Raw genomic sequence first — 26,326 nt, 5'->3', positions numbered from 1 at the left:
GGAATAGACTGCGAGAAACTCTCTTGCAGGCTCTGGAGAAATAAACTCCATGTTGTAAGAGGGTTATATGATTAGGACTGAAGGGCAGTCTCTAGGAGCTGGCCCTGGCTGACATCTGGCAAGAAAGTGAGACTCTGTAGCTGCAAGGCACTGAATTCTGTCAACAACCTGAGTGAGCTTGGAAGATGACTCTGAGCCTCGGACGGAATTGTGCGCCCGGTGGATAACTTAATCCTTGTCTGGCGAGACCCTAAGCAGAGACCCTAGGCTCAGACCTCTGACTGACAAATACTGAGAGATAATAAAATAGGTTGTTTTAAGCTGCTAAGTTTGTGGTCATTTGTCACATAGCACTAGAAAACTAATACAAGAACCAACTGGTTGTTCTTTTCTCCGGGTGCTATCCTTTTTCCCTTTTCCTCCTAGAAGTCTCAGTTGCACACCACATCATGCCCTTGACCACCTGACATGGCTGATGGGACCAGGCTAGCAAAGCCAGAGCCCTTGTCTGGAAATTTGAAGTTGGGGCCAAGAGATTCCAGTTGGGAATCTCTTGAATGGAAAAGAGATATAAAGGTGTATGCTTTGTTAACACTATCTTCTGTCCAGCACAGCCCCTAGGGCATACAAGGCCCTGCAGAAATACTTGGGGGTGTGCGGATGGGACCCATCAATAGCAACAATCTGATTATAAAAGTAATTACAAAAATCATGAGCCCATGTGAGGTGTAGTGATTTACTGGTAAAAATTCAGGGCAAGAAAAAGGTACTGACACAGATGTTTATTATCCAATCAATGCACATGAAAACGTCTCCTAGTTTCCAGGATCTACTTCTTTGTGTTATTTATTGTCAAAGATATCATTCCTGGCGAATTTCATATATCCCGCTGCAAGGAAAATGTAGCAACGCTATTATTATTCACAATGCTATGGCTCTTTGGAACCTTTAAAATTGAAACAGTATAGATCTCCTGGCCTCTGCAGTTCCCCAATGTCATTTGTTGAATTCTGATTACATCATCACTCAAAGCAACATCCATTGTACTCCCTTGAATAATAGTTTCCAATGACTCTCAAACGTTGTTAATGTGCTTTGTGGATGGTGACCACAAATGCAAGTCTTAGCCAGAGGATGCAGGAAAATGTAAACAATTATTCTGTTCTATAGTCATGTTAAATCATCATTTAGAAGTTTATAGCATTTATTTATGGGATTTAGGGCACTAACATAGAACAACACAGCTTCCAACCATGTCTTCTCTTAAACTAAGCCTTCATCACTGCACTACTAGAATGTGACCTTTTTAATGTTGATCACAGCCCTGCCTTCCACATACCAGTTACCATTGGTGAGGATAGATGAGGGGCCCTGGACAGAGCAAGAAGGGCAGTTGCATTCAGGTATGCCGTATCTATCTCTTGTCCCACAGGGCTTAAGACCAACCCAGGACAGCAGAATGTCACCACATTGGTTAAAGGCAAGAAACGGCTTTGATAACAAGGGGCCACTGCCTTTGCAGTACTATAGTCCAGAAAGCTCAGGGAGGGGACAAGAATGGCCATGACCAGGATTACCTGACATACAGCACATAGCTTGCAAAAGGGTGGTGTGACTGCCCTGGGCACTGACCATGGGTTAGGGGTAGGGGACCCCAGGATTAAAAACCTGTGGGCTACTCATACCTCTCACAGTTGCTCCTCACCAGGAGGCTCCTAGGTCTGAAGGTAAGCACCCATGCGCCAGGTAAGAGCACCAAGTGCTTACAGACAGGTAAGCACCCATGCACCACCTCATATAGGCAGCCCATGGAGGACAGTGGGTAACCAAGGTCCTTAACTTGTCTTGTGTCCAATGTTATTGAAAATCACCCCCAAGTCAGTGAATCAGCCCTATTCTGGCAGCTAAAACTTGGTCCAATCCCATGAAAGAAATACTGCCCTGGCCAGGGGGAGCTTTGGCTCACCAGGAATAGGCAAGGCCATGCAGCCCGAGACCTACACCCATAGGTGTAAGCCCCAGAGCTTGTCGGGCACCTGGTGGACTCCATTCACAGTGAGAGGGGGTTGTCAAGAGGACTCTGCAAGGGAGAAACAAGAACTGAGGCCAATAAGGTCTGGGCCCAGGGTTAGAGTATCCTGCTCAGAAGGTCCTGCTGACCAGGCCAAACCCCACCACCAGCGACAACAGAACACTTGAAGGCTTTCATTGCCAAGACCCACACAGGACTAGGTTCTGGCTCCAGAGCACCAGAGGGGACCTGGAATACTTTAAGAAGGTGTTCCAAAGGGTGAGACTCCCAGGGGTACAGGATGTTATGAGCCTCACTTGCTCAGTTCTAAAGTCAGTATGTACTACTTCTGTCTGTCCTGTGAATGCAGTAGCAGGGGAAAGCTGGTCTACAGAAAGGAAAGAATGATGTGTAAGCAGAGAGGCAGTGACAAGAGACTGCTCAAAGAGGGCTAGGATGCTTCTTTCAGTCTCCTGAATCTACGTTGCACTCTTGCCCTGCTATGCCATCAAACACCTTCTCTTTAACTCCCTCCCTTTTTGTTGTTTAAGCCATTTTATTGTGATTTTTGTTACTTGCCAGCATAAATAGCTATAGTACAATATATCCGAAACCAGATTCTTAGCTTTGTAAGTTCAGAAACTCAACTTTATCATTTCCACCATTGCTAATTAACCTCTTGGGGATCAACATGTTAAGAGGACCCATAAGAAACTGATATGTGTCTCAGAATGTCAATTTATCCATCTATAAAGACAGCTAAATCTAAAAGAATAATGTGTATGGAGAACTCACTCTGGGTATTTTGCCATGGTAGTTTAAATGTACTCAGGAGAGAAAATGATCAGTCAGAGGGTTGTTTGGTGAGCATATAATTAGAAGAAAGAGAATGGGTAGTCTTGAGGGATTTTCTTTTCAAGTTGGGATAGTTGAAATTCCTTTTCTGTTCTAGGAATATTTCTCTTTGAAAAGTTAGTTGTAATCCTTGAACACAAATAGCCTTCTCTTCTGGTCATTACCAGATCTATTCTTATGTTTTGTTCATTGTTGTTTTAGACTTACTGTAAATCATCTTTCTGTTGACATGTGATTCTCACAGAAAATTTTTACTAACTACACTTGAATGACTTTTGGTATATTAACTGGATATTATTCACCAGCTCTATCCTTTAATTGAATAATAATAATAACCTTTATTTATTGAGTTCTATTTATCAAGCACCTTAAGTGAGTTATCTCACTTAATGCTTTCAGCAATTCTAAAATACAAGTACTAGTGGGTGCCTCAGTCAGTTAAGTGTCTGCCTTTGGCTCAGGTCATGATCCCAGGGTCCTAGGATCAAGTCCTGCATCGGGCCCCCTGCTCAGCAGAGAGTTTGCTTCTCCCTCTCCCTCTGCCCCTCCCCGCTTCTTGTTCCCCTCTCTCTCTCAAATACATAAATAAAATCTTAAAAAATAAATAAATACATATATACATAAAATACACGTACCATTTATTTCCTCTGTGAAGAAAGAAAATATAGATCAAGTAATTTGCCTAAGGTCACATAGTTAACATGTAGTAGAGCTGGGATTGGAAACCAAGAAATTGGACTTGAGTCACCATATTTTACATTTTACAGCCCTTCACAAGGTACTTAACAGTTCTAAACCTTGATTTCTCATCAATAGACAAAGCTAACAATATCTTTCCTAAAGATTGGTAGGATTTTAATGTGATAATGAATATAAAGCTCTTAGCACACTACTGAATATATAGTGATTAATAAATAGTAGCTATTATTACCTGTAAAAGAATTCCCTCAGGAATATGGATTGGCTTTAGATTTTTGTTCACATTACAACTACAAATCAGATGTTAGAGTGAGTTAATTCTACTTTCAGAAGGCTGATTTAATCAATTGCATGTTAATCCTTCCAACCTCACTTCTAAATGGTATTTTATCACTCCATTTCCAAATTCTGAGTCCCTATCTGGAGGTGAGAGCCACACTCCCCTATCCTGCAATATCTGCACAGATTGCACTAAGCCCAGCCACAACTTGACATACTCCACAACTTCACCTAAAATCACTGCTGTCCTCGTGACCTAAGAAGTAAATTTTACTTTCCACAGTTCCCAGATTAAAATTAGGGAGTTTCTTAGGTATGAGAGTTAAATTCACTGACTATTTTATTTATTTATTTAAATTCCTTGTTCTTTTGTTTGAGTAAGACCTATTTATTTCAAGAGCAAACATTTTTATGGTTGTTTGTTAAGCTGCAATTCCAGATACTTTATAACACAAGGATTATGTACCATAATTAAGGAAAAAATTCTGGTCAACTAAAGAAAGTTATTTTAATATATCTCAATTATGACTCTTGTAGTGAATTAGTGATTTGGAACTTTATAAAAAGTTATTTTCCATTGTTTTTGAGTAGCAGATTTTTTTTCTGAATGTGACTGAACATGCATAAACAAGATCTGCTTGATTTATCTGTACTTTTAGAAAATTCTCCTTGAATCTACAAATGTAAACCTCAGAGACTGGATCATTGCCACTTTAAACTCTCAGTTAATTCTAGAACCAAGAATAGATCTTTTCCTAATAGACTTGTAATATGACTTAACAGAAATTATGGTAAACTCAATATTTCAACTGTAAGAGAGCTCAATCATTATTAGGGCCAGAAGGTACCCACTTACCAGTGATACTCACCATGTCACAAGTGGGTGTGTGATCACACCCTCTGTCCCTGAAGTTAGTATAATATTTAACAAGATCTACTAAATGAGGGGATACGCGAGATAGGTAAATATAAGTATTTTTTAAACTTTTTCTTTTAAAAAATGCCCAAGTCGTAAGTGTGCAGCTCAATGGATTTTTATAAAATGAAGATACCCAACCAGAACCCAGATCATGACAAATATTACCAGGATCCCAAAAGGCCCCTGATGTACCCTTCCAGTTGCTATTTCCTCCCCATGTCCCAAGGTAATCATTATCTTAGATTAGTTCTGTCTGCCTTTGAACTTCATGTAAATGTACTAGTTTGTATCTGGCTTTTTCAGTAATTCATTATTATACTTTTGAGTGGCAGCCACACTGTTCAATGTGGTTGCAATTTATTTTCATTGCTACATATGATATTCCAGTGGGTGAATATGTGACAATTTATCCAGGCTCTCATTAATAAGCAACTGGGAATTTCTAGTTTGGGGTTATTATGAATGTGTAGCAATGAAGATTATTATATACATCTTTGATGAACATATGTGCACTTCTGTTGGGAATATACTTAGGAGTGGAATTTCAGGGTCATAAGGTATACGTATGTTCAGATTTAATAGATTCTGGACAAATGTTCTCCAAAGGAGATACATCAATTGACACTTCCACTATGTATAAGAATGTATAAGAATTTATTGTTCCACACCCTCTCCAACACTTGGAACTGAGTTTTTACTTTAATTTTTTATTTTTTTAATAATTTTTTTAAAGATTTTATTTGTCAGAGAGAGAGCACAAGCAGGGGGAGTGGCAGGCAGAGGGAGAGACAGACTCCCTATTGAGCAGGGAGCCCGATGCTGACTCAACCCAGGATCCTGGGATCATGACCTGAGCTGAAGGCAGAGGCTTAACCGACTGAACCACCCAGGCAGTCCTGAATTTTTCATTTTAATCATTCTGATTAATATGTAGTAGTAATTTGCATTTCCTTGACTGGCACTGCCAGAGCCAAGATGAAGTAAGACCACTACTCTTTCCTGCTGATTACAGCTAAAAGCTCAGATCAAAATACAAAAAGCAACTACCTGAGGACTCTGAAAAGTAAACAAAAACGGGCAGACTGGGGAGAATCAAAGTTGGAGAAATGCCCTGTTTGTTTTTCCTATTTTCTCCCACAGCTTTGGTGTGAGGCCTGGCCTCTAGTAAAACTAACGGCAGCACAGGCAGCAAAAATGAAGCAGGTTGGAGAAAGGTTTCTATGAGCCAAAGTTTGGCGGGGTGGGGGGGTGAGGGGGAATACCTGGCTTTTTTTCCCCCTCCTTTTCTCCCTCTGAGCTTTGACCTGAGAGTTGGGGCCTAGGCTTGGACCAAGAGAAACCCTATCTTTTTTTTTTTTTTTTTTTTTTAAGATTTTATTTATTTATTTGAGGCAGAGAGAATGAGAGACAGAGAGCATGAGAGGGAGGAGGGTCAGAGGGAGAAGCAGACTCCCCGTCGAGCAGGGAGCCCGATGCGGGACTCGATGCGGGACTCTATCCTGGGACTCCAGGATCCTGACCTGAGCCGAAGGCAGTCGCTTAACCAACTGAGCCACCCAGGCGCCCCGAGAAACCCTATCTTTCTAAACAAGGGAACTGGGAAAGGAGGCCTCTGTGGTATGAAGGGTATGGAGGGAATCTACATTTTTTTCTTTCACCTCTTTGCCCCAGTGTGGGACCTAGTCAGCTGTGGCAGCTATGGAAGGCAGCTAGAACTCCAAGAAAAACCTCTTATTTTTGGCAGGAGGGTCAGGAAGAGGGGTCCCTGCAAAACAAAGAGCATGAGATGACTATCAACAAGAGCTGTAGAAGGGGACCCCCTAATTCTATGCATAAACTCACATAAATTCTGTTCTCACGCCTGAACTGCAGGAAAGACACAAAGCTGTATAACAAAAGGTATGTGAACTGAACTACAATTTACTACAGTAATCTCCCCTTATCCACAGGGCATATGTTCCAAGACCCCTATCAGATGCCTGAAACTGCAGATAAAACGCTATGTGTATATATATACTGTTTTTTCCTATATATTCATTCCTATGATAATTTATAGCTTGATTTATAAATTAGGCAATAATAACTAATAATGAAATAGAACAATTACAATAATATACTATAATGAAAGTTATGTTAATGTGGTCGCTCACTCTTAAAATATATTTTTGTACTGTACTCACCCTTTTCTTTTAAGATTTTGTTTATTTATTTATTTATTTATTTACTGAGCATGTGTGAACAGGGGAGAGGGGCAGAGGAAGAGGGAGAAAGAGAATCTCAAGTGGACTCCGTGCTGAGCACTGAGCCTGATGTGGGGCTCCATTTCACGACCTGGAGATCATGACCTGAGCCAAAACCAAGAGTTGGACACTCAACCGACTGAGCCACCCAGGCACTCCTCACCCTTTTCTTTTTATGTGAGATGATAAAATGCCTACAGGAGGAGATGAAGTGAAGTGAATGACATAGGCATTTGTAACAAAGTGTTAAGCTACTATTGACCTGAGGATAAGTCAGAAGAATCATCTGCTTCTCATAGTTGATCACAGGTAACTGAACCCAGGGAAAGCAAAACTGCATATAAGGGGGAACTAATGTACTCCCCAAATTTCAAAATACTCCCCCAGTGTTGTATGTATAGGACAGACTCAAAGCAGAATAACAAAGCCTTTGAAAACTGAACTGATAGGGACCAGAACACACAGAAAGTGAGACTGAACTTGTGCAACTGAACCAAACTGAGATTGACCCCCTCCTAAAACAAAACAAAATAACCAATATTCCTCAAAGGCTTTTAACAGGATCCAGAGTCTATGCAACATAATATTCAAAATGTCCAAGATAAAAATTACTCAACAAAGAGAATTAATCAACATACAAAGAAGTGGGAAAATACAACCAATTCTCAAGGAAAAATAAAATCAACAGCTGCTAACCCCTAAATGACTAAGATGCTAAAATTATCAGATTTTAAAGCAGTTATTATAACTAGGAAGTAGTTAAAATGTTCTCTCTAGGTATATGTTGTACTCTAGAAAAATTCTTGCATTTTAGTACAGGGATCCGCGCATTAGAATGTTTATACTAGCGTTGTTTGTAACGACAAACCTGGTAAGTAGAAGGGATACACTGTCACAGAAAGAAATATTATCACTATACAGCAGTAAAATTAAGGAACTACAGGCACATGCAAATATATGCAACAACCTAAAACGAATTTGGAAGTACACTGTTGTGGCGGGGGGGGGGGGGGGAGGAGGGAAAGGCTGTAAATTACGTCACAACCAACCATCCTTGTAAAGCTCAACAGTTTATAAACATAAATTTTTAAAAAGCAAAAGGACAAACCCAAGATAGAGGAAAGTGTTACCCCTGGAGGGAAGCAAGGGGTAAAAGACACAGATAATTTCCACAATATTGGCAATATCCTAGTTCAAAATTACTGGTCGGTTCCCACATGTACATTGCTTATCTGTTATACCTACGTCTGTGTCAAAAAACAGTAAGCTTCTAAATGATATCCGTGTGCTGCGTGCATAATTAAAGAACAGAGTTCTCAATCCTTTATTAAAACAGCTTCTACAAATACTTGACTAGTCCACCGTATCTCACCCCCTAAACCCAGCCCGAGCAACCCGCGGTCCCAAACTCAAACCTGATTACAGTCACTTCCGCCTGGGCTCCCTAGCTCCGCCCGTATGAGCGGAAGTATTTTCCTTTCGGGTCCTCCCGCCTGTAGGGGGCTCTCCGAGGCTTCCAGTGTGCCACGAAGGCCTCCAGCCTGGGCTGACCCTGCGGCGCCTGTTACTTTAGCTCCAGAGAATACCTTTGCACCATAACTCTCTCGGCCAGGAAACAATCGCACAGGCATCTTACTCTGGACTATAACGTTCACACTCAATCCCGGCCGAGCGTCCTCATTATCAAGCCCTGGTGCCGTCGTGCGTCGGAGTCAGGCGTCGTGGGGACAGCCCCGGAGTGCCGAAAGTCCCCAGCCCGCTTCCTCCTGCGAAGACGTAGCTGCGGGTAGCTGTGGTGGCGGCGTCCAAGATGTCGACCAAGAATTTCCGAGTCAGTGACGGTGACTGGATTTGCCCTGACAAAAAGTGAGTTCATGAAGGGTCCCGAATTGGGGCAGGGTTTATCGGTAGAAGCTTTCCCAGGTTCGCTCGGCGTTTTCTGTTCTTATGGTCTCCGGTACCTCAAGCCGGGTTGAGGCGGCGAACGGCCAGCTTCCAGGCGGGAAGGAGGCTCCGGTCTCTTCTCGATGAGCTCTTTCGGGAGCCTTTGTGTTGAGTATGTCTCCAAGTTTCCTCGACATTGTCTCCCCAAGGCAGCCCCTCTTTTTCGAGAGCGAGATGGCCTACCTTTTGCCCCCACACCCCACCCCGGCCAGGTTTCAGCGATAAGGAAATCTCCAGAGTCGAGGCCAGCTTGCTATTGGATATGCCCCACGTGACTTTTTCCCGCAGAACTTTACTCTCGTTCGCGGGAAGCTGCTTTCTCGAACTCGTCTTTTTGCTTCTCATAATTTGCCTTGTTTTTTTAGTTTTTAATTTCAGCTTTCTTCCCTACTGTTTGTACCCCTCCCCCCGTCCAAACACTACCCTTCTTTGATTTAGGAAATATTGACTTTTTTTCTCTTTATTGATCTTTAATTTCCCCACAATATCGCCTCGTTAGAGCCGAGAGGCCTGTGTTTTTGGCTGCTCAGCCCTGGAGATTCCTGCAGCAGAGAAGCACGTGTTTTCGTGGCTGAGCTGTTTGACATTGTTTGCTGAAGCCAGTGTGCTCTATTAAATTGCCAGATTCTTTGGAAGGGTGCTCAAATAAATGTACCTATTTGGAAATGCATGGAAAGTAATTGTCCAAAAAATTGGATACACAACTCACATTCAAATAAAAATCTTTGATTTCTTCTTAAGCTCGCCACAAATACAGAGTTCATGTAGTAAAGAGGAGAAACTTTGAAGAAAACAAAAGTGGGTTTAATTCCAGTTCTATTGCTTACAGACCATGTAAGTAGGTTATTTAACTTTACTAAAAGACTGGGATAGAATAGCTCCCTTTTAATGAATACACGATAGTATAGATAGTGTGTAGAGCAACAAAATATAACCAAATGTGAATACTCTTAATTGATAGCTATCGGTAGTAGTTTTAGAAAAGTTAAATCATTTACTGTCCTTAAAGGACATTAAATCCATATTTCCCCAACATTTGACTTCTGTCCACACTTTAAGTAGTTTAAATGAAATATTGTTGCGTTTATTTCATAATAAATGGATGGCTCGCTTGGTAAAGATTGAGATGATCTGAAGGATCAGGTCAGCCTGACAGTATTGAATAGAACAAATTCATATGCTATGAATAGCATTGCTCTAAGTGATACAGACTATTGAAAAAATTCAAAAGATAAACAGCTTGTGATTTTTGTGTTGTTGGTTACTTGTAGAATGATGTGCTTTTGATGGTGTCATTATGACAGCATATGCAGATATTTGAAGTAGGTCTAGGAGAGTACATTCAACTCCGTTACGATTATGTGAATAGAGTATTATTTCTACAGTGTGTATATTCAGGATAGATTTGATATATTTTCAATGCTTATTTGGGTCATAAGGCATATTTTTTTATGGGGAAAAAAGATCTAAAAATTATATGGAATGCTCACTTTATACCCATTCCATAATTCACATGTTTATTTCATGCTAGTGTAACACCTAAAAGAAATCAACTTTTTAAAATTTAAGCTTTGCATGTCATTCAGAGCATTTAACATGCTTTTACCAATATACAGATGCATTTTTAAGACCATCATTGTTAGTGCACCTGATAATTTTCTTGTTTTTAATTAAGTTTGCTGAATATAAACAAAGTGATACTGTGCTGTGTTGCACCATGTTGAATTTATTGGTTGTGGTTATTTCTTTCAACTAGGTTTCAGAGGTTTGATAAATACCCCCCAGAAAACTCCATTTCCTTGTAATTATTGAACCTATTTATATTTTTAGTTAGTATAACCTATCTTCTTTACATTGTTATCTCCTGCTTGTAAAAAGATTATTTTGTCAAGATCCATGAAACCGTCTCTGATTTATCTTTATTTTACCCCTTGGCCCATCTTTAGGATTATGTATTTTTTATAATACTTAACACATTTTTGTATATATCTTCTTATTTTCTGTACTAGGATTTATTTTGAAGTTGTTCTAACTCTCAGTGCCTCTCAGTAATTGTTGAAGTGGAATCCTATCTTACATCACCTTTGCCAAGGGGATTTTGTTATAATCGATAGGTGCTAATAGAACACTGAAACACAGAGATCCTAAATGACTAACCGGTTAGTGAAAGATTGGAGTTTTTTATCCTGGACTTGTGATTTTAAATCTTATATTTTTTCCACCTACATTGCGAGGATGAGGTGGGGGTTGGTTTTTTGTTTTTGTTTGTTTGTTTGTAATTTGAGATGGCGTTAGAGGTTCTGGATATAGGTGTATAGTAAGGACACATTAAAAGTTGTGCATAAAGAACTTCTAAAATTCTGTAGATTTAAATAACATCTCTGTATTTCTTTTCTTTATTTTCAGATGTGGAAATGTAAACTTTGCCAGAAGAACCAGCTGTAATAGATGTGGTCGGGGTAAGCATTTAAGGAAGCTTCTATTACAACTATGTACAGATCATTTTTTTAATTTCCCCAGATTCATAATGCATTATTTTCTTCTATTGTCAGAGAAAACGACTGAGGCTAAGATGATGAAAGCTGGGGGTACTGAAATAGGGAAGACACTTGCAGAAAAGAGCCGAGGCCTTTTTAGTGCTAATGACTGGCAGTGCAAAACGTATGTGTTTTAAATTATCCAGTTTTTCTTCCATAGTAATATGTCTAGCCACTACTTGTTAATATTTCCAGTTCTTACTAGTCACATTGACAAACCAAGGAAACTTTTTAAATCAAAGATAAGTTGATTGTTTAGTCCGTATCTGATAGAGAAAATATAAAGAATTTTTAAATTCTCATTTTTTAATGATAGTATTAGTTTTTACTGTGATGGATTATGTATACTAGTAAATGAATGATTAAGGTAAGCTTGCATTCCCCAAAAAAGGGCTATTTAAAACTACCAAAACCTACTTCTTTCTATTGAAAAATCTCAAAAATTTTCAGCCTCTATCATTAATACGAAATACACTACAAAATTCATTTTGCCTGTTTACAAAGTAGTTTTAGAATTTTAAGTTGTTTGCTATAACTATCTCTCGTTAGGTAGTTTTTCCTTAATACTTTTGATTTTCAAGTTCTGTATAGATTTTTTTTCCAACTTCCATCTTTTCTGTTGTGCAGATGAATCACATATATGAAAAAGGACTGAATCAGAAGAGGGTTTTCATTAATTTCTGATCCTATAGATACTAAATTTGTATTGGAGAATTTTCCAACAGATTAAATCACTGGATTTGACATGCTATGAAATTCAGTCCTTGCACTTACTCCTCAAAAACAAATTTAACTTTATTTAGACGGTATAACTTTACTGTCCTTTGAGGTGAATTTGGAGACTGAAAAATTAGTGAAACCTTTAATTTAAAATGAATTTTCCCTCTAAGGCATCAAAATCTCTGTAGGTATAATTTGCCTCGTTTTGGAAAAATGACAAAGGCACTCTTCAGACTGTATAGCTTTTGCTTCTCTGCTTAAGTAGTTCAGTCTTTTGTCGGAATCCATATTTTCTCTTCAGAAAATGTGTGCTACTGGTACATATTCTTTGCAGTATTCTTAATAAACATTTCTTTATGGTAGTGATTTCATCCTAGTTTTTATTTTAAAATTCTAGAATGTCTAAAATTTTACTTTTTTTCTTATATTGCATTATAGACTACTAATCTGGTGTTTTTCTCTTCTAAAGATGCAGTAATGTGAATTGGGCCAGAAGATCAGAGTGTAACATGTGTAATACTCCAAAGTATGCTAAGTTAGAAGAAAGAACAGGTAAAATACAATCACATTCTAACTAAATGATTTTAAAAGAAAGAAAAATTAATTAATAATTCTATCACCTTCTCTTATAAGAGCATAGTAGTTGAGGATTCTGTTAAGCCCTTAGGTTTTTATCTTGATATTTTTCTCATACCCAAAAAAAGGTCATCTTTTGTTTAATAATATCACAGTTTACGGAGTACAGTGTTAGAGAGTCACAAATAGTGACATTAGGAAGGGCAGAGAGGCACCTTTTAAGATAATTGTCTAACGATTAGGCAGTAATTCTCAAATTTGGCTGTGTCTTGGTGTCATTTGAGAAACTTTTTTTCAAAACAGACTTCAAAACAGACCTATGAATGCTCATTGGGTGTGTGTCCCAAAAATCTGTAGGTGATTAGGATGGTGTTTGGTAACCATTGGCCTAAGTAATAGGTTACCATTGGCTTTGTGTGTTCTCTGTGGTGAGATGAAAATATTTACCTAATCGAATATAGTTTTTCAGTTATCAGCAATTAGCTCAACCACATTATCAAATCTCATTTTGTCGTGTAGTGACTCATACATCATATAATCAAAGTTTTTCTTCTATATATAGTTATTGTCAGACTTACTAAACTACTTCCCTGTTTTCTTTTGCTTGAGAACTTCAGATCACTTCCACTGTGTGGTTTCTGGGGATATGAGACCCATTAGCCCTTCCAGAATCATCTGGACCTAGCCCTTCAAGGCTGCAACAGAAATTGTTTTTTTATTCCCCCCGTTTTTTGGTGTTTTTATGTTTTGTTTTTTGTATGTTTAGTATTCTCTTCATGTGAGATTATAGTCCAATGTCCTAGATATTTTTCTTTTTCAATCCTCAAATCTTACCCCACTCTTCTCATTCTTAGCCTTTATATTAATTGGGTAGATTGGGGCCTTCTAATAAGGGTCTCCCTTTTTTTTCCTTTCTTCACCTTCTAAAGAATGTTTTTGGTTTTTTTTTTTTTATCTTTTTTCTCTCCACACCTGTGGTAGTTTATTTGCGTCCTTTTTAGATTCATCGTCTTCTGCCTGGCCACAGAATGTTCGTTGAGTATCTTCAGGGTCCAGTCTCTAAGCTTTCTTTGTTCTTTATTTTCTGGGCATTTTTTTCTAAGTCCTTTGTTTAAGTAATCTTCGGCACACCATAATACTCAGATGTATGTCTCCAGTTGAGACTTCTTTGAGCCATATATTCAGCTGCCTATTCAGCATTATCATGTAAATGTCAAACTTATTATATCCAAACTGAACTCATGATTTTCCCCCAGGACCTGGCCCTCTTCTAGTGATCTCTTTCTCATGATTAGGACTACCCACCATATGCTTGTTGCGTAAGCCAGAAATCTAGATGTGCTTAGTAACTCCTTCATTTCTCCTCTATTCCCTCAAAAATTCTTTTCCACCACTCCCCTAGACAGGAATACCACTATATCTTGTCTTAGAGAACTAGCCCCTTAGCTGGTGTCTACATATTCTGCCTCCCTGCCCCACTGGCAGCCAGAGATGTTTTGTTTCATTTTGTTTTCCAAAGTAAAAACTTCATTCGTGACTATGGTCTTCTCACTTTTCCTTTACTCAGTATTTTTTTCTGTGATTCTGGTGTCTTGACCCTTTCCCACTTCTCTGGCAATAACTAGTTGTCTTGTCAGAGTTGAAGGTGTGAAATAACCTAGAGCATTGCTCTCCAGTGTCTCTTTACTATTTTTAATAAGGAAGTCCGAGGTTCTGGGGAACATTTCCTAAGCGTGGGATAGTCTGTGCGTAAAAGAAAACTTGATGTACTACTGAAAGATTGCTGACTTCTGCATTATCCCTTCAAATAAAATACTACAGTAATGTTCTTGTCAAAAATTAAGTTCTTTTTCTGTAGCCTATATGAGAACACTAGAATGGCTTTGTGTTTGCTATGATACTCATTTTAAAGTAAATTGACAGGGCGCCTGGGTGGCTCTGTCGGTTAAGCGGCTGCTTTCGGCTCAGGTCGTGGTCCTGGGGTCCTGGGTTTAAGTCCCACATCGGGCCCCCTGCTCAGTAGGGAGTCTGCCTCTCCCTCTGCCCTCCCCCTGCTTGTGTTCTTTCTTTCTCTCATTCTCAAATAAATAAAATCTTTTTTGAAAAAAATAATTTTATTTACATACCTATGCAAAATTACTTGTGAATTACAGTTCACTTTCTAAATCCTAATTTATTTGCCATGCCATTTTTCAGCTGCAAATTACTTAAATGTGAACAAAGAACTCTCCAAAAGCCCAACTATTGAATTTAAATAGGATTGTTTTAATATTTTTACACGTTTTCACATATAAACAGTCTAGTTTATCAGGCATTTTTCTGTACTGCTGACCTGAAGGTAATCATGCTATTGCATTATATTTGTTCACTGTCCTTTTTTTTTTTTTTCCCCCCGTATGTGAATTAATTCCCATCTAAATCCTATGGATTTTTTTGGTTTGTTTTTGTTTTAGTTTTTTTTTCCTTTTAAGTTTTTAGAGTTTAGTTCTTTATTATTAATCATCTCTTAAAATGACTTATTTTCCGTCTAGATCCTGTGAAGTTTTTTTTTTGTTTCTCTCCTACTTTTACGTAGTTTGAAGCTTAGCTCTTTACTGTTAGTCATCTTTTAAAATTTGTTGTTTATTGCATTACTCATACCTTAATCCCAGGACATACTGATATAATATTAAACATATCTAGAGGTAACAAACTACATTGAATTATAACTTTCCACGGTATTTGTAATCTAAAATTAGCATTGAATATGAGCTGTTTCCTTGAGGTTCATCATATACTCGTTTGTACTTGATTTTCTCTTTTTATATTTAATTTCTGAAAAGCTAGAGCCAAGATTTTAGTAAGGAAAAGTTGTTCCTGGTATTTAATCCACTCTTCATTTGCATGTCATGTACAGAAGCAAAAGGAAATTCGTGTATAACACAGTTGAAATCCATATTGTCTCTGAAATAAGGTAGGAGGAGGAAGAAAGGGATCACATGCAACTTTGAGGGATAAGCACCTACACATTGCATTTTTCACTGGTACAAACTCTAATGAAGATAAGATGTGAATGTGATTTTTTTTTTAAGAAAGTTAAATTTATTACATTATTTTGTTGGGATAGTTCTATCCCTTCTACTATTTGTGTCTCTTATAAAATGATGATAGGGTAATTGATCATTTTTTAAATGCCCATGATTGGTAATTTTAAAGCCACATATCCTAAGTTCTTTAAAAATACTTTTTTGTTCATAAGTTTGTTTAGTGTTTTGCTCGTTCATGACGTCCTTACATCTTGGAATCACTGCCTTTATGTGCTGGTACTGCTCTGCAGTATGTGCAGTAGTAGTTAGATAATGTTGCTCTTGCTGACATAATGTCTATTATTTTTTCAGTGGGAGATTTATTGAAAATCTCACTCTTTCCCTAAAACTAACTCCAGTTTCTCTTAAGCCTGTGTCAAAAAACGGTCAATCCAATTACAGATGTTAGTTGTGACATCAAAGAATAGTGGTTTGCTGATCTTGACTACTTTTTAATAGACTATTTTCAGTTTAAGAGTTTACTGTCTCCTTTGAACAATATATTAAAAATAGTTGTAATAAAACCAGTTTAGGTGTCCTTTATTATGTTCTTGTATTTATATAATTAGGAATATTCCGAACACTAGCTACATTTTATTCCAGCAAAATTTCAACATATCAAAAGATAACAGTCTATCTGCAACTGGTAATCAGTGAAATTTGATTCTTAGTTCTTACCGAGCCCACTCCTCTCAGAAGAATTATGATAAAGTACAGAAGAAAGTTGTTTCAAAACTTGGTTATAGCATAGATTTGAGGAGATGTTTTTCACCCATGTATTGCATGCATAGTGTAAGTCATACAGGACATTTTGAAATTGAGAAGAGCTAGAAATGTAGCAGCAGGGCTTTTTCAGCCGAAGTATGTAACTTTGACACTGTTCTCTGTAGTGATACTTTTTAATATGCTTTTTTAAAACTAGTAATTTACTAGCTAGGCAAATGTCATTTATGAGATTTTTCTTTTCTTTTTCTGTTGCTTGGAGGTGATTTTGACATGTTTTTGTTATTTTAATGAATTGTCATAGGGTAACAGTTTATGCCCCCTCCCTTTTTAGGCTATGGTGGTGGTTTTAATGAAAGAGAAAATGTTGAATATATAGAAAGAGAAGAATCTGATGGTGAATATGATGAGGTAAGCTATACATTAGTGTGCAGGTTGAACACAAATTAGAAAACATGTAAAAAATACCTTAGATGCAAAGGCATAATAAATGTATGTTTTTATAAGTATACTTTGTATCCTTTAAGGCAGCTTACCATTTTTTAAGAAGTCCTAACTTACTTAAATATATAATTGTTACAATTAACTTGAAAAGATTTATTGACTTAAGTATATAAAAGTAATTTCTTAGAAAAAATAGTAATTTTAAAACATTTTCAGCTAACAGAAATATGAAACTTTTTCTCTAGTTTGGACGTAAAAAGAAAAAATACAGAGGGAAGGCAGTTGGTCCTGCATCTATTTTAAAGGAAGTTGAAGATAAAGAATCTGAGGGAGAAGAAGAGGATGAGGATGAAGATCTTTCTAAATATAAATTAGATGAGGTAAATGATTTCCTTGTCTTATTTCCCCTTAGCCTTAATTGAGCTATGATATAACATGAATCTTTTCAATGGTCTTTGTCCAATAGTGAAAATAGGTTTTATGTATTCATTTGTTCTCAAAAAGGTTTCGAGCTTCACTCTGCCAAGCACTCTTCTGGCTCTGGAGATACAATAATAATGGAGACAGAGCCATCCTTCTTTTAATGGAACTTCAGTTCTCAAGGGGAAAGACATAAATGAACAAGATAATTTAGATAGCAATGGTATTGTAAAGATAAATGTGATAACAGATCATGAGAAGAGCTACTTTGGTTTCAGTGGATGGGGAGATTTCTGAGGAGGTGAAATTTGAGCTGAGACCTTGAATGATAGAATGTTATTAGGTGCTGGCCACAAGAGCTGTGGTCAGCACTTTCAGGCAGAGAACAGCAAATAAAAGTCATTTAAATAGGAAAGAAAGAAGCAACATCAAAAAATCACGCATAAATGTTAGAGCAGAGGGGAGAATGTGGTGAGAGGGACGAACACCACCATCAGGTCAGGTGGTGTTCGTTCTAAGTCCAGAGTATAAAGTTTTATGGCCTGATGTATACCTCCAGATTAAGGATACACTTGAGGTCTAATCATAAGAAGTCCTCAAATGCAACTAAACAAATCAATGTGGAGCAATTTTTAAAGCTTGTTTCTTAACAAATGAGATCAAACAAATCTGATCTGTTTCAGAGTGGTGACTGTCAATATATTAAGATATTAGGGAGGCAGAATGGATTACTAGAGTTAGGGAGACTAGATGAGAGGTTATACGGTAATATACTGGAGAAAAGAGCAAAGTTGTGAACTTAGACTAAAGAAGAGGGATTCAAGGACTTTTAAAGGGTAAAAATGAAAATTCTTTACAGCTTATTTGGTGATACATTGTGACAGAAAAAGAAAAAATAGGTACGACTTTTAGGTTTACTTCACTATAATGTCTGAGATAGTCTGTTTAGCTGAGATGAAGAATATAGTAGGCAGATTTTAGGATCGAGAATTTGCTGAGATGTCGATGATACCATACTTCTGTTGATGATACTATATATCCATATGGAGATGTCCAGTACACAGAACTGTTCATCATTCCTAGTAGATAGCATTAATATACAAATGTCTAAATAATTGAATTTTTATTAGGATGAGGATGAAGATGATGCTGATCTCTCAAAATATAATCTTGATGCCAGTGAAGAAGAAGATAGTAATAAAAAGAAATCTAATAGACGAAGTCGCTCAAAGTCTCGATCTTCACATTCACGATCTTCATCACGCTCATCCTCCCCCTCAAGTTCAAGGTCTAGGTCCAGGTAAACGGGTACAGGTCAAGGGTAACACCAGTCAAAATGTCAGTATCTAACTTCTTTATTTATAAATTTTGCTTTTCTTGACTGAATAAGCTTTCCTTTTTATTTTAGAGATTTCATTCAAGTCCACATTTACAAAATAATTTTTTCTTAGCGCCATGAAGTTACTGTCTAGTATCTTCAGAAATGCAAAGTTTTAATGTGAAACTTCCTTGGGCCATTTTTAGCACCATGCCTTTTACTAAAATAGACCTTAAAAATTCATTTAAACCATTATATAGTGATACTTAATTATGTAAATAGGTAGTATACATTTAGGAACTTTAAAATGTGAAGATTTATATTTTCACTCATGATGTTAAAGGCTACAGAAATTTTCTAGACACTAAATCATTGCTTAATGTACAATGTTTTAATAATTTACTTTGATAGAGGTATTTTGAGTAAAGGAGCAAATTCAGACATATTAGTTCTATTGGCTTAATGCTCATGATGTTGAGATGTCCAGGAAAAAGAGGGTTTAGTTGGTGTTGTACTTGAATATTATTTTGCTAGTAATGTAAAATTTTAATAAATCTTACCTGATTGCATAGTCAACAATGAAAATTTTAGGTGAACAAAAGCAGTACCTTATATAGACAATGTTCCCTTGAAGAATTCTTTTCACGATGCAGTGAAGCCATGGGCCATGAATTTTAATGGTACTTAGGGATAAAAATATTAGCTAATTGAGTACTTAACTAAAGTTAGATAATTTTTGTTTGAGTACTGTAAAGCCTGAAAGCTTTATAGGAGTGATAATATAGTAATTTTAAGATGTAAATGTAATAGTAATCTTTTTCTACAAGGTATGTTAAGGGATAAATTAATGGTATAAGGTTAATAAGTAAAATTTATTTATTTTTTTTTAAAGATTTTATTTATGTGACAGAGAGACACAGCGAGAGAGGGAACACAAGCAGGGGGAGTGGGAGAGGGAGAAGCAGGCTTCCTGCGGAGCAGGGAGCCCAATGTGGGGCTCTATCCCAGGACCCTGGGACCATGAACTGAGCTGAAGGCAGATGCTTAACGACTGAGCCACCCAGGCGCCCCGTGAATTTTATTTCATTTGTGATTTTTAAAATTTAAGTGGGCCATATCTGTCTCCCCTTGTATCATTTTTCAGTAATATAATTACCTAAGGCAATGACAGGATTGTTAATGTATTTTCTCTTTAATTTTCTAACCTTTGAGTAGACAGAAAAACATAGCAATTAAACAAATATACACATGTCATACTTAAAGTGTCATACTAGCTAGAGACTAAGGAAACAGAAGGAATTTTATTAGGGAAATTGATAGAGATCTATCAGAGAAGTTAAATTATAAACAGCAACATTCAGTATTGCTGGATGTGTAAGTCCTGGGTTGCTTTAAAAATTGTGAACAGAAATTATTCACTATTAATGAAGTGAGATAATGCTTAGTGTTTTTATTTGTACAATTTGATTTTTGGAGTTATTTAGTCAAACTTGGAAAGTGATAGTTGATTTTTTTAATTAAGTTTGGGCATAAATATTTAAAATGTTTAGTTACCTTAAAATACTGTGTTTTGAAAATATATATCTCAAATAGTTGCCTTTTTATATGAAAATGAACTCTAATATATATTTTTCTTTCAGTGTTCATTTCACAAAGTTCATTTAAGTGGTCCTGGAAAAAAAAATCCTTCCATGTTGTTCCAGGTCCCGTTCAAGAAGTTCTTCCAGTTCGCAGTCAAGGTCTCGTTCCAGTTCCAGAGAACGTTCGAGATCTCGTGGGTCGAAATCAAGGTGAATGAGGTAGCATCTCTCTGTAAAGCAGAGAGAAAAAATATTTAAAGGCTGCAGAAGGCGTTGCTGCTTTTTTCCTCTTATTTTGCTTCTACCTGTCAATTTTATTTTAGCATTAGAAAACTAATGCACTTGCCTCAGCTTAATTTTCTCACCATGAGATGTTTCCATTGCCAGCAGTGTGCCAAGACATTCCCATGATTGAATTAAGGCTGCTATTTTGCATAATGCAAGGTTTGTTATTTTTGTGCTAGCTAAAATGTGATGAAATAGGAAGATGGAGCCAAGTCTTAACACCAGATCTCTAGTACATTAAAATCATGTTTGCAGTAATAGTTCAAATAAAATCAGAGATATGCAAAGAAAAAGTTTACTGTGTTAAAAGGCAGAAAATTAACCTTGCCTCAAAACAGATTTTGTTTTGTAGGGCAATTGTTTCGGTATTTACAGAATCTGTTTTGTCATTTATATCAGATAAAGTTTCTGGAACGTTTCTATTTTTTGGTAATATTGTACAAAATATTATAGAATTATAAATATAAAATGTTATACATAAATATTATATATAAAACAAGCACTCCTCTTAAATTTTACAAATTAAATCAAGAAGTATGGTTGGTTAAAAAAAAAAAATACATATGGTTGGTTAGTCTAGGTAGGATGTGGTCTTAAGTAAGCATTACTGTTAACTTCAGGTTGCATTTGGTCCAACCTGTAGAGGGAAACAGTTTGTGAAGAAGCAAATGAAACATTAGTGTTTACTTTCTTGAAATTTTTTTCCTAAATTTGGTCAAAATATGCTGCCCTTTAAGTTGATTTATTGATCATTTATTTAAAGCATCTAACAAGAATAGAAAATGACTAAAATTCCACTTGTGTGGAAATTCACACTGAAGTTTAATGATAGTTTTTTGGTAAAAATAATTGCTTGGTAGAGCCAAATCTGTAGCATTAAAGGGCAATTGCAGTTTAACATTAAAGGAAGAAAGAGTGATACGCAGGCTTGTATTAGGCCAATACAAAATGGAGAGCAAGTGAGTTTATTGTTATTTATTATCAATGTTTTAGTACTTTTATTTAAGTGCTGCTTAGGTGAAGATCCTTAAATCCTAGTTCCCTTTGGGAAGTACTAGAATTCAGATTTACAGAACAGCCTTCATGTTCTTCCCAAATATTTTTTTCATTGCTTATAACTTTCCAAAGAATTCTCCTTTTGGGCTTTCTGATTTTATTTTAAGCCCAAAGGTGAATTTTTTGGGAAGTTTGAGCTAAATTCCTTCAACCAAAATATGTAAATGAAGAAAAAATTTGCATTTAAACATTTGCACATTTACTTCTACCTGAAACATGTGAATGTCAACACTTCATACTTCATGAATAGTAGTCCTTCATAAAAATAAAGATTGTTAACGTAAATCAAAGTTTTAAAGTTACTCATTTTATTTTTCTTTGATTATTTGGCAGTTTAATAGTTCTTTCTCATTGCTGTCCCCTATCCCTGCCCTTTGTGTAGCAACTTAACTAATAAGTTGCTTAATTCCTCAAGGAACTGTTATGTTTATTTGCCTCAGGAAGTTGTATATAACATACAAGTTTGTTTCCCAAATGGGAAGATGTTTTCTAGACGTAAAGTCATGCAAATGCAGTTACCTTTTGGTTTTGTTATTTATGTATACTTTAAAATGAAAGCCTTAAGTTAAAAAAAAAAAATTCTTCTTTATTAAGCTGGTTTTTAATTATAAGTAATGAACACTTAGAATGTTAAAGAGATGAAATTAAAGTAATTGTACTTAAATAGAATTGTTTTCATGGTTGAACCAGAAGTCTTCTGTTGAGTATGCAGTAAGTATTCCTTCTTATAAAATTTTCAGTTGTATATCCTGTTTATTTTTGGAGCTATCTGTTAACTAAATGATCTGCCTCATTTCTTCTTTTAATGAAATGTTTGATTTGTTTCTCAATCAATGAAGATCCAGCTCCAGGTCCCACAGGGGCTCTTCTTCCCCACGAAAAAGATCTTATTCAAGTTCATCATCATCTCCTGAGAGGAACAGAAAGAGAAGTCGTTCTAGATCTTCTTCATCTGGTGATCGCAAAAAAAGACGAACAAGATCACGGTCACCCGAAAGGTTTGGGTTTCTGTAGAAATAAGAATGGGTGTTCTTAAGTGTGTTTAATAGATTAAACTTCCTAGTCAAGGATTAGATTTTCATTATCTCCTTGTTCCAATTTTAAATTACACTTTTCAACTTTGAATTTCAAAACCATTAATTACTTTGTTTATCCTGTGTGCTTTGATCAGGTTGCTTAGAAAAGTTGTAGATCAAACCACTCTTCCACTATCTGGTCATTTTATTGTTTAAATTTTTATTTTCATATATGATTATTATAGCCAACTCTCGGTTATTTCTGTTTTTTAAGATTGTAATTCAGAGGCTGTATGTAGAAATAATTTAGAAGTTGATTTTTAAATGTATTGATTTATGTTACTGATTTTACATTAAATATTAGAAATCAATTCTGGGGCCTCTAGTAAAAAAAATTATCTTAGATCATTGGAAATCTTTTCTCATTTAAATATGTATAAATGCATTTCCACAGCAAATTATTGTTTTATGCCCTTCATCTATAAGGATATAAGGAAATTGTTTTTGTAGCTAATACATTTTTCATCTTGCAGTCCAAATTTTTTTTTTTTTTTTAAGGAAAAGACCTTTACTAGATCACTTTACTTGTATTGACATTTTTAAAATTTGGAGAGTGCAGGTGTCATCCGTCAACCTTTTCTGCAACAGGCTAATTACTCAGTTTCATTAACTTTCTCTACATTCTCAATGTCAAATTATATAGGCATTTTAATGATTTCCTTTGTGGTCTTTGCAAATTTTCCATATCCTTTCAGCTTGTGAAAATAAGAATTAAGTAGAATCTAATTATTGCTGGGTTCAGTGGTAGGATTACCTCATGATTCCTTCTTGTACAGAATGATTAATTTGCTTCACATTTTAAAGTTTAGATATTAAGCTTACACACTACTAGTGTTGTTTTTGTGCATTTGCTCCTTTGTAAGAAAATTACTCCGTACTTGAACGAAATTCATTCTGTTGCTTTCTTACCACTCTGCAAATTTTTATCTTAGCCACATATAATCCCCCTAGTTTGTTGTCATCTAAACTTAATGAACATGTTCTCTATTCCATAAGCCAGGTGATTGGTGAAAACACTAAACAACCCTGAGCCCAGGGCCAACCCCTCGGAACACCACTACTTTACCCAGGTTGATATATTGACTTATTCATATTAGCTGCATGAATATAACCCTATAACTAATTGTACAATCATCTTGTGTGACCTAGATTTCCAAACGTAATTATTTATGAATATATATTTTCATACACAATCAGAAGCCTTGCTGTATTTGTTTTACATATAGACTTACCACACTACAGTGTATCACAGGGATTGATTAAGTCACACTTCCATTACCAAGTTTATATGCCTTTGTTGTATATTATCTGTAATTTTACACATTTTTGCAAGGCTTTCCTTCATTGCCTTAAATAATTGAGAGGTGGCTATATATTGAAAAGAGAAGATACTTGTAAATTATAGAGAATTTTAAATTATGGTTATGCTATTACTGGGCTCACATCCAACATCTAAACACTAGTTAGTTATTATGTGTATACATTTGTATCTTATATTTTAATTATTTTTGCCAACATAATGAGGTTTTATTTTTTTATGTTCTCACAGTCTTATGAATGAATGCTGGATAACCAACTCTAGCTTACTAGATTATCTCCTTTCTCCTTATGTCTTACAGGCACCACAGGTCATCTTCTGGATCATCCCATTCTGGTTCCCGTTCAAGTTCAAAAAAGAAATAATGTATTAAAATTTACATCTTAAAAAAAAATCAGTACAGTGCATGAAGCATATTTTTTAAGAAGTTGGTGTCTTACTTGGTCAGAAGTGCTAAATCTGCTAGTAGAGGTGCATGCCTTTCATTGCTTTTCAGAACAATACAGCTGTGTTTATTTGTGAAATTAAAAGTAAATAGTATTTTAAGCCATAACGTCCCAAAATATATGCTCTGTCATTCATTATTTACAACCATTTGCTTCACTTAAAACCATTTCAGCTATGACAAAGTACTTTGTTTCCTAATTTGAACTCTTGTTTTTTTTCATTTCCGAATATGAACTGTCTATTGACTGAAGACAGGATAACCTAGGCTTGCCTGAACTTTGGGCATGGAGGCAAGACTGTGGTAAAGTAGTTGGATACAATCTGTTTATGTTATTCTGGGAAAAGGAGTCCACCTGTTTATGTTAATCTATGTCAAAGTAATTCTTACCAGAAAAGGTAAAACTAGTTGAAAAAGCCAACTGGAAACTTTTATTTTGAAATTCCCCATGCTGAGGGTGCCTTAGAATCTTTGTCTCTCTCTCTCTTACTCAGTTTTGCTTTTTGTACCACCACATTTAATGAAGAAAAATCTTGTGAATTGCAGAAGGAAAGAGGTGTTACTCATTTCTCCTTGCCTGACACATGATTTTGAGCAAAAGTGTAAAACCAGTTCCTCTCTTTACTGGTATTATTGATGAGAAAAACACCTATTTCAAGATGTTTATCTTAATATTTTAAAAAGTTTTATGTGATATCATTTAAAATTTAATCCAGTTTATCACATATGGTAGTGCAGACAAAGTTAAATCATAGTTAATGAGGAACAAATTGAAGAAAGCTTCAGAAGTATATTTCTCTGGTTGAAAGACCAACAGAGATATTGTGAATTTAAGTGAACATTTATTTGCCTTGAGATGTTCAAACACTGCATAAAATTTTCTTTTGAGTAACAAATGAATGCTCATTTCTGCATGAGATGCAGAAATACTTATTGTTCCTATTCACTTGAAATTACTTATGGCTTAAAATACTTTCAGCGTTTGTTTTATTTCTCAAAATTAAAATCTGGTCACTTGAGCTCCATTATGTCCTCTGGCTTAAAAACAAAGGTTTCTCTTAGCAGTATCTTCAGTGACAATGCAAGGTAAGTATATTAAGGGAAATCGACAGTGTGCTGGGGACTTTTTGTCATGGGGATCAGTACCCACTTTTGGGGGTTTTTTTCCTTAATTTTAAATTACTGTCTACTGCAATTAAAAGTTGAAAGTTTCAAGGTGTTCAGTAGACCAAACAAAATTGTTTTTTATTTTAAAATGAGTGATTTTTCTCTTTAACTTATCTAAAGATGAAAGCAAAATACCTTATGTAAAAGTATTTTGATAATATTTTTACAATGAACTTCCCCTTGTTTTTTTATGTCTTAATTTTCTTTGCTACGTTTACTGTAGGTTGCACAAGAACTTTTACTCTCTTGTAATTGTGCCTCAGACTTCTTGAAAGTCCACCTTCTAAATTGCCCAGATGATCTTCTAGAGTCTACATGTTACCATTGGTTTATTCTTGTGCTTTCTGTATTTGAAACTTTGGCTGTACTAAGCAAATGCAAGGTTATAAATTTAGCTAATAGTTTACAGGCAGTTCAGATGATTATGATTTCATTTGGTTTAACTAAGCTGTACTAGTTCATTTCATGAGGAACTGATGCTGTAGACAAATGTAAATAAAGCTGTGAGTCAAGCATCAAGTGGCATTTATGAGAAATAAATTAGAATTTTTAAGCTCCGAGTTAGTGTTCATTTTTAAGCTAATTACCATCCTGTTACTTTTGATTGTGCATTTTAAATTCTTCATATTCCTTTACCTTTGTATAACAT

At 36.0% G+C, this 26,326-nt stretch overlaps 1 protein-coding gene and 1 long non-coding RNA gene across 6 annotated transcripts in view; one reads left to right on the top strand and one right to left on the bottom strand.

Annotated features, from left to right (window-relative positions):
• LOC145721292 (uncharacterized) overlaps positions 1-26,326 on the bottom strand; it is a 433,843-nt gene that overhangs the window by 26,867 nt on the left and 380,650 nt on the right. For 2 of the 3 annotated variants that reach the window (XR_014144918.1, XR_014144916.1), the window contains exon 1: positions 8,640-8,758. The exons of the other annotated variant lie outside the window; for it this stretch is intronic. This is a non-coding gene — a long non-coding RNA (uncharacterized LOC145721292). Of the gene's footprint in view, positions 1-8,639; positions 8,759-26,326 lie in introns of those variants that run through there. 3 annotated transcript variants of the gene reach the window in all.
• On the top strand, positions 8,598-26,237 carry ZRANB2 (zinc finger RANBP2-type containing 2). 3 transcript variants are annotated; one of them, XR_004077653.2, is made up of 11 exons: positions 8,600-8,869; positions 11,354-11,406; positions 11,500-11,608; positions 12,674-12,756; positions 16,903-16,979; positions 17,258-17,392; positions 18,563-18,732; positions 20,454-20,540; positions 22,511-22,669; positions 23,748-23,817; positions 24,367-24,462. XR_004077653.2 is itself a non-coding variant. In XM_006727890.3 (11 exons), exons 1-10 carry the CDS (start codon positions 8,814-8,816, stop codon positions 23,775-23,777), a joined length of 963 nt encoding a protein of 320 aa, XP_006727953.1. In that variant the 5' UTR covers positions 8,601-8,813; the 3' UTR covers positions 23,778-23,817; positions 24,367-26,237. The 3 variants fall into 3 exon arrangements, 2 of the variants coding, with proteins under 2 accessions (XP_006727952.1, XP_006727953.1); XM_006727890.3 differs by having other exon boundaries at positions 8,601-8,869; positions 23,744-23,817; positions 24,367-26,237; XM_006727889.3 differs by lacking the exon at positions 23,748-23,817 and having other exon boundaries at positions 8,598-8,869; positions 24,367-26,237.

Source organism: Leptonychotes weddellii, chromosome 4 (assembly GCF_054177405.1).
Source record: "Leptonychotes weddellii isolate Sample4059 chromosome 4, ASM5417740v2, whole genome shotgun sequence".
NCBI lineage: Eukaryota > Metazoa > Chordata > Mammalia > Carnivora > Phocidae > Leptonychotes > Leptonychotes weddellii.
This window is presented reverse-complemented; position numbering and strand designations above follow the sequence as displayed.

What these genes read in the sequence shown, in the direction of transcription:
- ZRANB2 (XM_006727889.3), top strand. Translation starts at nt 8,814, where the DNA reads ATGTCGACCAAGAATTTCCGAGTCAGTGACGGTGACTGGATTTGCCCT. An exon ending in TAAGTTAGAAGAAAGAACAG is followed by an intron (nt 12,757 to 16,902) that starts GTAAAATACAAT and finishes CTCCCTTTTTAG; the next exon opens with GCTATGGTGGTGGTTTTAAT. An exon ending in AGATCACGGTCACCCGAAAG is followed by an intron (nt 22,670 to 24,366) that starts GTTTGGGTTTCT and finishes TATGTCTTACAG; the next exon opens with GCACCACAGGTCATCTTCTG.